At 39.1% G+C, this 12622-nt stretch overlaps 1 protein-coding gene across 1 annotated transcript in view; it reads left to right on the top strand.

Annotated features, from left to right (window-relative positions):
* GRID2 (glutamate ionotropic receptor delta type subunit 2) overlaps positions 1–12622 on the top strand; it is a 691727-nt gene that overhangs the window by 619127 nt on the left and 59978 nt on the right. Inside the window, exon 14 of the mRNA XM_018072910.2 lies at positions 3941–4107. Coding sequence (XP_017928399.1) covers positions 3941–4107 — 167 coding nt within the window. The remainder of the gene's footprint in view (positions 1–3940; positions 4108–12622) is intronic.

The raw sequence follows: 12622 nt of genomic DNA, 5'->3' as shown, positions 1-12622 counted from the left end.
TTAAATGTTTTTCTTGTATAACTCAACTAGTTTTTGGTGGAATCACCAAAGATAAATTTTAACTAATATCTACAGACAGGACTCCAGCAAATAAAAATTTTATAAATATTCAATGATAGAAAATAGAAATATAACAGCCTTATAGAAATAGTTTTAACATCTATGTGCTGATGATCTTATTCTGTGTAACAACTCTTTTTACAGGAACTCCTTCAAAATTGCTCACAGAACCGTGAAGTGAAACCAAGCATTTCTGTATAGTACCATACCTTCCTGTTTCACTTAATGACCAGTGTAGTGCATGAGTTCAAAATACCCTGATGAACAACTAAGGTTCAATTTTGCCTGGATTTTTTTTTTTTTCCCCTATGACAGTAGTTATCAGATAGTCAAAAAATCTTTTTAGCTCTACCACACTGACAGGTGGGATGCCACAGGGAAGGAGACCAAAGTGTCAGTTCTCCATGCCCTGGTGGACTGGAAAGCTGGGATTACTGCTGAATGATAATATGCCCTCCTCCTACAAATGCTTCCCTGGTGATCCTGGGCTGTATGGTCATATGTGAACAGCATTCAGATTTGCCACCATCCTGAAATGTTATTACCTCTACACAAAATACCAATATAATGATGAGAAAATGTAGAATCAGGAATGCAGTTCTTAGAGTAGTGAGTTACAGGTATTACAAGGAACTGTTTCTTTCTCCAAGGAGATTTTGCTTTCATTTAGCCCCCATAATTGACTGAATGTAAGCTCCTTAACTTCTTCTCATAATGCAGAGCTGGAATTTTTGCTGGCCCAAGGTACAAGTCTTCAGCATAGCTATTGGAAAACTGCAAAATATGTGCTTCCCATATTAAGAGGGAGAGAGAGAAGGACGTAAGTTTTGATTGACATTTTGTTCCAGAATTCCTTTGTGATTTTTCAGAAAGCATCATCCCCCCTTCTCACAGTATAGCTACTCATTTGTAGGCGTAAAACTGTGAAATATCAGCAGTGTTCCACATATGCTATACTCTAGCAAAATTTTTTTCTTAATTCTTTAAGCTGAAACCTCTTTTAAGCTGTGTGAAAGATCCATGGGTAGACAGTTTAGACTATGATTCTCAGAGGAGTATACTAAAAACGAAATCACATACCTCCAGAGCTGCCAGATAAATGATTCTCTCTTAGTGAGACAGGTGTTTTTCCCATACTTAAAAATTGAGAATTGGAGACAGTTCAAAAATAGTGTCACTGCTAATGGGAGGACCAAACTGATAGATATTTGCAAGGAAAGATTAAAGAAAGCTATATCCAGCCCAGCTAAGTAACAGAAAGATCCATCAATAATTGAAAGGTGTCAGCGCCAAAGTGTGAGTATTTAGAGCTGCAAAAATAAAAATACCTAGGAATGAGAAAGTTATTAAAAAAATAAGTAGTAAAAATAAATACATTGATTAGCAACAAAAAAATGTTAGGCCAAGAAGTAGTTCCATAAAGAGGGGGATTACAAGCATTACAAGGATTACAAACTTAGGTTTTTTCCATGGATTTGAATTCCTTAGATTTGTAAAGGAATAAGGCAAAAATGCTAAAAAGTATGTATTTTAATGCATGGAGCAACCATGTGTTGAAGGTAGATTACTGGAATGATCCCTTCTGACTCTTCAATCTCTTTTGTGCCCCATGCACTTTAACTGAGGCTTACTGTGATCTTATCTATGAAAAGTAATATCTTCGTGGGAACCTGAACTGTGATATTATCAGGTCTACTCTAAGGATCTTATATATACCACTTCATCACAGATATTATTGACAGTAAGTGCTTTTACCACTTTTATATATTCTCATTGTGAGTTGTTTTACAGCAAGGCAGCCAAATCAAGAGAATTTTTCCTGACCAGCTGAGCAGCTGATAAGTCTCTTTACAAGCATTTAGGTGAATTCAATACACTAGGATGTTAAAAGTGTGGGTTAGGACAAAAGCAGGTGTCAAAACATAACCCTCTGCTCTTTCCACCACCTCAAAGGTTATCTCCCACATGTAAAATTACTTGTTTTTTGAACCCCACTTTTCCTTAATTCTTTTGTTCAGAAAGTCCATCTGATCCTTTTCAGGATTCATTTCCCCATTTCTGATCTTCTGCTTTTGTCTCCTATTTCCCTTCCTTGTTCTCTGCACATCATGATCCTTTTTCAGGCTGAGTCATTATCCTTTTAAATTCTCCTAGGAAGGGCTTTTTTCTCAGTCATGCTATTTCCTAGTCAAGTGGTGGCTGTAGGAAGATCAGAATAACCCATGCTAGGAAGAGCTCTGTGAGTGGCAGTGCCTGTAAGACAAGCATACAAGTTGTATTGTTTGTTAACTGCAAATTCACTTTTATCCCCTGTTCCCTGGCTGTTTAGATAGACCTAAACCTCCACAGGGAGGAAAGAAAAACCCTTCTTGACTCTTTTCAGAGCCCGAAGATTAAAAATGACCCAATCCAGTGTGTGTCTGCACTCTGAAAAGAATTTTCTTTATCCTGCAAGTCGTGTGGAGTCCACAGATAATATGGCTCCCTTTCTGCTCCAAAATCTGCACAAATCCTCCCCCTACCATGCCTACAGATGGAAATAGGAAATATTCCCTTGCCAGGCCTGCAGTAAAAAGCAATGTGTCCCAAAAGCAATCGTTCCTTGTGCACTACATCTTGTGAGCAAGCAGACGGTGTGGCTTGCTTCAGTAACTTTTATATGTAAACAGTCTTTAAAAACATAATCTACATTGTCAAAGCCTAATCTAAATGATGTACTGACATTGCTTACTTTGATATGCTGACTTGGTTTTGAATTCTCTCTGGGTTGCCTGGCCCCACATGGCCTTTTTGTGTTTTGTTTACTTTTCACTTAGCTGTCACGTATTTATTCCCATTAGATGTAAAAAGTCAATGGCTTCAGCCTAGTTTTACAGTTTAGTTGGCTAATACAGCATAGGGAAAGCACCGAGTGAAGCCAAGCAGAGGGTCAGGAAAAAAGCAATGTGATTCTTCAGGTCTGACACAGAGACCAACAAAACAGAAAACTCATAAAAGATCTGGATCTGGTAGAGCAGCTAGAGATAGTTATCTTTTCAGAAAAACATGAGTTGACTGTAAAGCAGAAATTCACTGAAATGGGGAACGATTTGTTTAGACTGAATTTCTGGTTTTAAAGGCCTGTTTCTGAATAAATGCTGAAATTTTGTATACATCACATATATTTAAATTAAAAAAAAAATTGGATTTGTTTTAAATGTGAATGGATAGGAAAATGTTACTTTAAAAGCTTTGGATTTATCTTAGTCAAACTGTTTAAATGGTTTACATGATCTTGCTCTATGAAAGTCTTTGAAAACATGTGAAAACACTTCATGCCGAGAATAATAACCCCCCCAAAATCTAGTTGGCGTGATGCTGCCCACAGAATCCATAAGACAAATGGGTGTTCGTGAAGTCTATCGCAGCTTGAAGCACAACTGAAATGTGGACCATGGCTAACCATCTGGATAGCCATGCCTACCCTCCCAATGTGAATAACTGAATACCTACCTTCCATCTAAATGGTTGTTTTTAAGGCTCAAAGAAAAATCAGTGGGGGGGTTCATGTGGAAGTTAGCATTGATGGAGGGGCCCTGATGTTTCCTTTGTTCCCTGAAGAGGAAACAGATTCCACAGTCCACAGATTTCCTCCACTGCGCTGTTTCACTGATGGCACATTGTTATCAGGTCACGTTTCTTCCGTTTCAGGTGAGGTGCTCTGCCAAAGCACTGCATGGCACCAGCAACTGTGCGACTTTTTCTGCTGGCAGCAGCTGGGCACCCAAACTTCCCTTTCCTTAAAGAACAGACTGTGCTGAAACTGTCACGTTTTCAGGCGCACTGGCCTCCTTTTGGACTTCACAGTCCATAGTCTGAGCTTTTCCTCTGTTTACTGCAGGTGAAATACGGGAACTATGCCTTTGTCTGGGATGCAGCAGTGCTGGAGTACGTGGCCATCAACGATGCAGAGTGCTCTTTTTACACAGTCGGGAACACTGTTGCGGACAGAGGATATGGGATCGCACTGCAGCATGGCAGCCCCTACCGAGATGCTTTCTCACAAAGGTAAGGGTTCAGAGTAGGAGGGGTAGGTCCTAAGAGAAAGTTTCTCTTGGCTCTGGACCTGTCTTTTAATTTAATTTTCAGTGAAGGAGAAACATCTTGTATTTGTAGTCCACTTCATGTTTTACATAGACATTCATTTTCTCTGAGACATTGAATTATTCACTTTTCTAGAAACTGCATTGAAAACACTTCATGTTGCTGTTATTTGAATTGTCTTTGTTTCTTTTGAAAAACATTAATGAGAGAAACTGAACTTCATTAGCAGGAAAATGAGGAAAGAGTTGATTTATTTGTCATAGAAAGTCACCATAACTCAAACCTTCCTGTTAGAGAAGCCATTTCTTAAAGAAAAAAAAAGTAAATTTGATGTGAAAACTCAAGGGAGATGAATAAGAACATTTGATGTTTTGGTGGAAAGACCCCTATTAGTACCCAAAAGCATAAATGCTTATCCCAACACTAATCAATCTGTTGGGCTACAAAAGTGACATCTCCACAGATGGTACTGGTACTGTGTTTCTATTAAGACCAGAAATACTAAATTAATTGTATGTATTGTGCCTTTGCAGTATTTGTGCTTCACTCTAGTATTGATTCCTAAATCAGGATGTGTGTGAAATATGAAAAAACAAGCAAACTTTTTAAAAGTGTAGTATCTGCAGTCTGGCATTTAGGAGAAGACATGGGCTAATCTCATGAGCCTTTTTCATTCTGAGTCTGGTCTCTCAGTCTGGTTTATATTGGTTTGCATTAGATGCATGTAACAAAATTTTACAATTGCTTTGATAGAATTTCTTCTGTGTGGTTGTCATGTAAAGATACAAATAAGCTTCCTTTGGACTATTGCCTTTGTCTTCAGTCCATAGAGTGAACTGGGGGAAAAGTAGCTGGTAAGTAACAGTATGCAGATTCAGAGGAATCACTCTCTGCTTACACATACTGAATGAACAGAGAAGACGTGAATTCTTTGAATCTGTTCTATGCTGGGAGCGATATGGCTGAATTTTGTGCTATCATAGCAGTAACATAATAAAAAAGTTCACAGGATCATAGAAAAATTTAATTTCAATGAAACATATACATGCTTTGTATCTTACAATGAGCATTAGAGGCCAATGTTTACTGAATACTTTAATACTTTCATATTCCAGCTATGATCAGGCTGTCTTCACTTAAAATCTCTGGCATTGAACTGTTTGGGGTCTCCACACGAAACAAAGGAGTAAAATTTCTTCCTGTAATCTTTCTAAGAAATGCTTTCAGCTGTTAGAGATCTCAGATGCTTGTCAAGGTGTTAAGTCATCCTCTTCACAGCATTATCCACGTAAACTTGAGTACAAAAATTTGAAGACACTGGGGAGTTTTATAGTCTTTGTCTTTAATACTAAATACAGTGAAATTGTCAAGTGGCATGGCATGTCATGGCTCATGCCCACACAGATGAGCATTCTTCAGGCCCACCACTACTGCTCTCCAAGTCAGGGTGGATGTATCCAAACTGACCCTCAGAGACTACTCCTGACATTTTTATATACTGGTTATAGTTCTTGGTATGGGGAAAATGGTTATGGCTGGTTCTGGTAAGTGAATATATTCATTGCAGTATTCAGTACCCAGAGAGGCTGGATTACAACTTCTGATACACTGCCTTTAGCAGCTTCTGGATCATTGGTCTGTGCAGGCCTGACATTTCCAAGTACAATTTTATTTCATAAGAAAATTTCAGCTTTTCAGTGTATTATTATATCTTGAAGCTATAGGAAAGCAGGAAGAAGCATAAAAATTTGCACATATATAGGTCTTTTTATCTGAAGATCTTTGAAGCAATATTTAACTATTAACACCTCTCAGTGGAAAGTAAATGCCATTTCCATTTAATGCTTAGGGAATCTATAGCAACAGGAGACTTAAATAAATTCCCGAGGTCATATGTTGTCCCCTGGTGGACTCAGGAATCATAGGCACTCATTTTCAATTTCCTGCTATAGTTATCAGAGTTCAGGTAGATGAAGAAAGGGATTATTTGTCAGATATTGAACTACAGGAGGATCTGGAAGGATAGGCAGAACTTAGCACTAGTGAAAAAGTAACTCATTACATTAGCAAGAGTAATAGTTGAACAGAAAAACTGGAATTTGCTTTGAGTATACTACCTACTGGAGAATTTATAGATATATATTCTGCAAATGTATGTGCTACTGTGCTTATATTTTTATTTCTGTACGATGAGAGCATATTATATATCACTTCTAATTATGTCCATGAATATAAATTTACAGTTTGAAGCAGTGAAACACCATATAACAAGCATATGAAGGAGAAATCATGCTTACAAGGTAGCTTACAACATTTTGTTCTAAACACCCTTCCATGCTGCTCCTTAAGTTTACACATCATGTGGTTATTACACATCATCCTTACTTTTCTTTCTGATGAAAAGGCTGAACAACCTTCAGCAGCTGCAGCCTGCATGCTAAATAGAGAGGGAAATAGATTTCATTGTATAGGATTAGCAAATGTTCTCCTGAATATTTCACGTTCTTTAATGCAGCAGGGAACTGGTTTAAAATATATTGGTATTTCTTGATCTTTCCCAAAATAAATATATTTATGTGAAAATACAGGTCTTATCTTTTATGAAATTTCATATGAACTCATAAGCTGCACAGTGTTAAATCCCTGGGGTGCAGCTGTGAAAGGTCTTGCAGGCTTACAGGAAATTTTGTTCTCTGTACAGAAAGCATGGGCACGAGTTTAATGCTGAAGAAGCACACAAGCTGCAGTGCCCTAAGCACAGTGCAGAGCCCGTGCTCCCAGCTTCAAGCTGCCGCTGCCACCTTGTGCCTGTGTATTTTCACGGGATGCTGTCGTACCAGTATGGAATGAGGCTTCAATTACCAAGGAATCAGAAAGCGAAAATGCTCAACAAAAGGTTCAATATATACTTGATTTTAAATTGATGCAATTAAGCAAGTATCATACAGGGATGTGCTGTCATTGAGGTACACTTGCTTGCATGGGTTCATATTGTTTTTATAACTTTACAAGTATAAGGTATTGACTATACCCTTCAGAGAGAAGCATGAGCACTCTCATGTATTTGAATTTAAAATTGGAGTTATTCTCTCAAATGCAAGTTTGGCTACAATGAAATATTAGCTGAGAGTGTGGCAAAATGCATATCACTTAGAAATTTCATGTACCTTTCCTGGAATTTTAAATAATTGATTCCAGACATACCACAGGAGATGAAACCCTGTTCAGGATTATTCTTTTCAGACTCGAGAAAATCTAAAATTTTGGGAATGAACAAAATTTTTTGGATGATGAAAGTTTTATTGTTCAAAGTGCATTATCTATATGCCTTCAGGGAAGAATTTTGTGCAGGTGTAGTTTAGTGAAGGAGAAGGGTAACCAATTGAAAGCACTGTAATGAAACTGCTCTTTGTTCTGATCTAGAAGAGATGGGTTTTTTGCATGTGAAAAAGAAAGTTCTCAAAGACATGTGCAGCAGTGAGTGGTCTGACTGCAGAATGAGATTGGATTTTTGCTGTATGGGGATGGCAAAGTGGCCAGCTGGGGTCCCATTAGGCACCTGCCTAATGCTTTCTCTGAAAACAGGTGCTTCGAGTCCATCCTGAAAATAGGTGTGTGTCTGTAACATAAATTATATAGAAAATAATTGGGGTAACATTTGAAAGATAGGCCTGTCATAGCATCCTGATGACTTCATTCATGTTGTTGCAGACATTAACAAACACAACTGGCCCTGCCACTAGGCAGCCAGTTGGTGTGCTCAGGTAGATTGCTGTCCTCTTTTCTTTGCCATGAAGACTTAACCTTCTGAGCACCAGCAGCCTCCAGGCAGCATGTCAGTTTTTTTCTTTCAAGGTAATGACAGGGACTGTAATAATAGGAACTGCCAAATTTCCTAGGAGAGCTTGAATAGGGTGTGTCTTTTGGTTCACAAGGAACTCTATGCTGACACTAAATTTGACACCTGTTAAGAATTCTTTTCAGCCCTAAACCTTAAAACTTCCATTGCACCCCTGGGAGGTATAAATATAATTGCAAACGCTTTTGATGGTATTACATAGGATGTCTGCACTTCCTACAGTGCTGCAGCAATGACTCAGGCACTCTTCTGGTGGCTGGCTTTTGGTGGAGGTCAAGGAGGGGTGGCAGCAAAGAACTCGGATCCCGTTCATGTCCCTGCCTCCTCTGCTGACTGACTCTCTGCTGCTGCACTACGATCCTGGCCACACAGCACGCTAGAGCCAGAGGGAGAGGAAACTCTAATTTCATGCTCAGCAGAGGCCAGCAGCCAGCTTTTCACTTAAGTCACTAGAAGCTGCCAGCACCCAAAACCAAGCCATAAAAATCAAGCCGTAGTTATTTTGCATTCCTCATATCCCAAGAGTATCCATGTGCGTTCTGCCCCAAAGACTTCACTTTTAAATAGAAGGAAACAGTGATAATACACCAAAAAAAAGGAAAAAATGAAAAAAAATCTCCCTCAGAGTGCACAGTGTGGGAGTCCTACTTGTTGTTCATCAGTTGTGTTTCTGCAAATGCACCATCTCAGCCAAGCACAAGCTCACTGACACTTCAAGTGGTCTGTGTGCCAACAAAAGCAGCAGCAGCAGCTGCATACCTCCTGGTGGTCAACTGTGGGAGGTGGGGTATGTGACGACATAATGTATGGAAGGTACAACTACCATATAGCTTATGCAGAAACCTCAGACTGTATTTGACATTCATCACAAAAAGTCACAAAGAATTTGTGCTGCTGCTAGAGAAGCCAGTCACATCTTTCTGTCCTAGGGGGGAAAAGGAATGATTTCCTCATGGCCAGATTAAAGACACCTCACTAGTAGCAAGTGTTGTACTTTCAGACATCCAAAAATTTGGAGGCAAAGAACAGAGACATCACATGGTGCTTCAGACTGCCCCTAAGCAATTCATTAGCCATATGCTTTAAATAAATTGTATGGATATTCTCCTGTCCTTTTTACATCTCATCAGCAAAACCCTGAGTCTTAGAAAGTTCCTGCCCTGAGCCATAAATATGTGTTCTTCCTGTCTCCTCGCTATTAATTCTCTCTCCTTAAATTTTCATTGTGTCTTGGAGGTCACTTGTGTCCAAAGACTCCAACATAAGGAAAATAACTTCCTTCCTGACTACTTTGGCTTCTTTTTCTTTGTCCTTGGGACCATGTACCCCTTTCTTTGAGAAGATTTCCCGCCTCTCTTTTTTTTTTTAAATCTTCTTTTAATGAAAACCCAATAAAGTGCCCCTCACTCTCTAACTTATCTTTTACCAGCTACAGAGAAAATAAGAGGTTTGGATTATACCCTGTCCCTGCAGGGGACTGACAATAATGGTCTAATTGGATTTTTCATTATTAAATACAGTGATCATAAATACTAAGAATAGTTCTTAGTAAAAACTCAGCTTTGCTTTGCCTCGGCAGTTTGCTTAGAATCAAAATCCTATTCTGAGCTGTATATATAACATTCTGAAAAATGTCAGAGAAACTAGTAAAATCTCTACCCAAAGCACTTTTTTCTGATTATTCCAGAAAATTAAGAGACTCTGCAAATTGGGAGCATTATCGGACTTGAAGAACACTCCTGAATTTAAATAGAAGAGTTTAATTCTGAGAGTCTGCCTTTAGATCATGTCACAAGTTCATATAACTGAAATTACATTAAAGGGGGAAAAAACCAAAAAGAATTTCAGATTTCTGAGCAATCAGACATGAGAACACAGTCTTACTTGATTCAGATATAGTAATTGTTAATAAAAGCCTTAACTGTAGAGTAGCATGTAATGACAAGATAGTTTCTCAGATAAGCAGGATAATAAACAAAAAAACTTCAGTACCACACCATCCTAAATAGTGCAGTCTATCCTTATTTTTTTGCTGTCTATGTTAGACTCACAGAGCTAAACTGGGAATTGCACCAGGCCGTAGGTTTCAAAACACGTCCATCTCTGTTTTTGCTGACCCAGGTCCTCAAAGACAAATTGCAATTGCCCTTCATGCCAGGAAACTCACCTTGAAAAAGTGCTGCTCAGCCAGCTCCCTGCTTCGGTGGGGCTGCAGAGTGGTCACATTCTTCACAGCTCAATCCCAGGCCACTGGATCCAGGCTGAACACCTGTAACCTCAAATGGATTATAAGAACAGATGTAGCTTCATTCTGATTTTTAAAAATGGCATCCATTACTTCATAAAAACGCCTAACAGAAAGCTTTCTTCCCACCACTATTCTCTTTTCTTTTTTCTACCAAGCCCACAACCATGTGATCCACGCTGACACTGTTCTGTAATCCTGTATGAGTACATTGCTAATAGCTTTTCCCAAGGACCAGGTGATCTGACGTTGTCCCTTTGCATCCTACTCCACTAGCTGCCTAATGCAGAGCTGCAGGTTTTGAAGATTCCTGCTCTGTCATCAGAATTTTTTCCTGGCTTTATTATCCGTTCCCATCTTGCTTCCTAGCAGAGGCTGCTGGCTGTAGGACTGTGGAGAAACTGTGGCTCCCACACATCATGTTGTGAGAACAGGAAAAATGTTTTTATTGATTCCTGATGGTGTTCATCTGCTGCTGGCAGGTCTCACAGTAAATTCATGATTAGAAGTTGGAAAAGATGGAGACACCTACAGAAACAAGATTTTAGCAACTTCTTAATCTGCTGTGATATTAAACCGATGAGATGGGTTAAAGGATTCTCCAGCAGATCTGAAGTTTATAACATATACATAATGCAAAATTAATCAATGAAAACATATAAAGGCAGTGAGCAGATTACTGGGCTTTTTAAATATACTGTAATATTAATTGATGGGGTAAGTTAAAGAATCACGAAGTAGCAGCACTGAGAAGAAGCATGAGAAAGAAAATCATAAAGGAAAGGCATTAGATCTTCTTGCATTCACACAGCATAGAACTATGAGAACCAAAGAGCTGCCCACCTGCTTCACCATGGGAAGGCATCTCTGCATCCCAAGCATTGCTGTGGTGAAGGAGTTGCTGCATGCAAAAAAAGACATGCCATGAAAAAGGAAGCTTCATGCCTTCTCTTTTTCCTAATCAATGCTCCCGTTCAGAAAGGACACCGCATTCAAAGTTTCAGAAAGGCAAATCAATTAATCTGTTTATTCGTATTAATTCCCTATTATTACCTATGAACCACCCCAAAGAAAACAGTGTAATTGTAAAGTGTTAAGCTACCAGTAGATATCACTTTGCAAGCTATTTCTTACTACTTTCCATCTACTTCTCTAGCCTTAGGCACCTCAGACTTGGCATGTAAAATGGCCACATATTACCCAGCAACATGTGCAGTACAATCAGTTGAAACAGTGTTGCTCATCCAACTATGTGGAAAAAACATTTATTGTAAGCTGAGTTGTTCGTGTGTTTTAAAGTTTTATGGAGTGAGTAAGTGCATGGCTGCAGAATTTGAAATTGCTTGGTTATAAATCTGATGACAGTAAAGCTAAAAGAAGTCTCATCAAGTGGCTTCCCTCCAAGAACTTGCTTTTTTATGAATTCCTAAAGAAGAGATTAGGTTTGCTGTTAATGCTCACTGTCCCTAGTATATTTTTTCTTTTCTGGCTGCCTTCTCTTACATTTGTGTGCATCAGTCTTGAGAGGAACAGGTTTAACTACTCACTCTGACTCAGTTGAGCAGCAGCATTGCCTTTAAAGTGGGGTAGAAAATGAATGCAGAGATTTCCCTGGAAATAGGAAGGACCCAGTCATGCAGCTGTCATGACAGAACCATAATAACCACAAGTAAATGTTTAGCACACCTACCCCATTCCTGAGTCTTGACCTAAGTTCTCAAAATGCTGGCTAACATATTTCAGTTAAAATGAGGATGAGTAGCAAAGGAGGAAAGAATAATAGGTCTTTGCTAACCCCTTTTGCTGGCTTAAAAGGTAATTAACATTTAGCTGGACCATAAAGCTCATCCTGTTTTCAGCTAGTCCTGTTTTCCAGATAAAAATGAAAGGCCTGGAAATAAAGCTTATTTGTAAAGCAGAAATACAGTCTAGTAAATAGTGAACTTGATGGTATGACAACTGGAGCAGTATAAAACTGCTGCAACAGAAGCTACCTCAGCCTGCAGAAATTTCCTCTGCTGTAAAACACAGAACCTGAGGGAATGGCCAGAATTTGTGTCAGGGAAGGTTTAGGTTGGATATTAGAAAAAGCTTCTTCACCCAGTGGGTGGCTGGTACTGCTCCTCATGGAAGTGGTCACAGCACCAAGCCTGGCAGAGTTCAAGCATTTGGATAATACTCTAAGGCACATGGTATGACTCTTTGGAATGGTTCTGTGCAGAGCCAGGAGTTGAACTTGATGATTTTTGTGGGTTGCTTCCAACTCAGCATATTCTGTGGTTCTGTGATTCTATTTGTCACCCATCCTTGAATTGACAGTAGGCAAAGAAGGTGCTAGCCTTGCTTTACGACTTCAGTCGAGTTCAGAAGTAGGG

This window comes from Manacus vitellinus, unplaced genomic scaffold (assembly GCF_001715985.3).
Source record: "Manacus vitellinus isolate BGI_N305 unplaced genomic scaffold, ASM171598v3 scaffold_0_pilon, whole genome shotgun sequence".
Classification (NCBI taxonomy): domain Eukaryota; kingdom Metazoa; phylum Chordata; class Aves; order Passeriformes; family Pipridae; genus Manacus; species Manacus vitellinus.
This window is presented reverse-complemented; position numbering and strand designations above follow the sequence as displayed.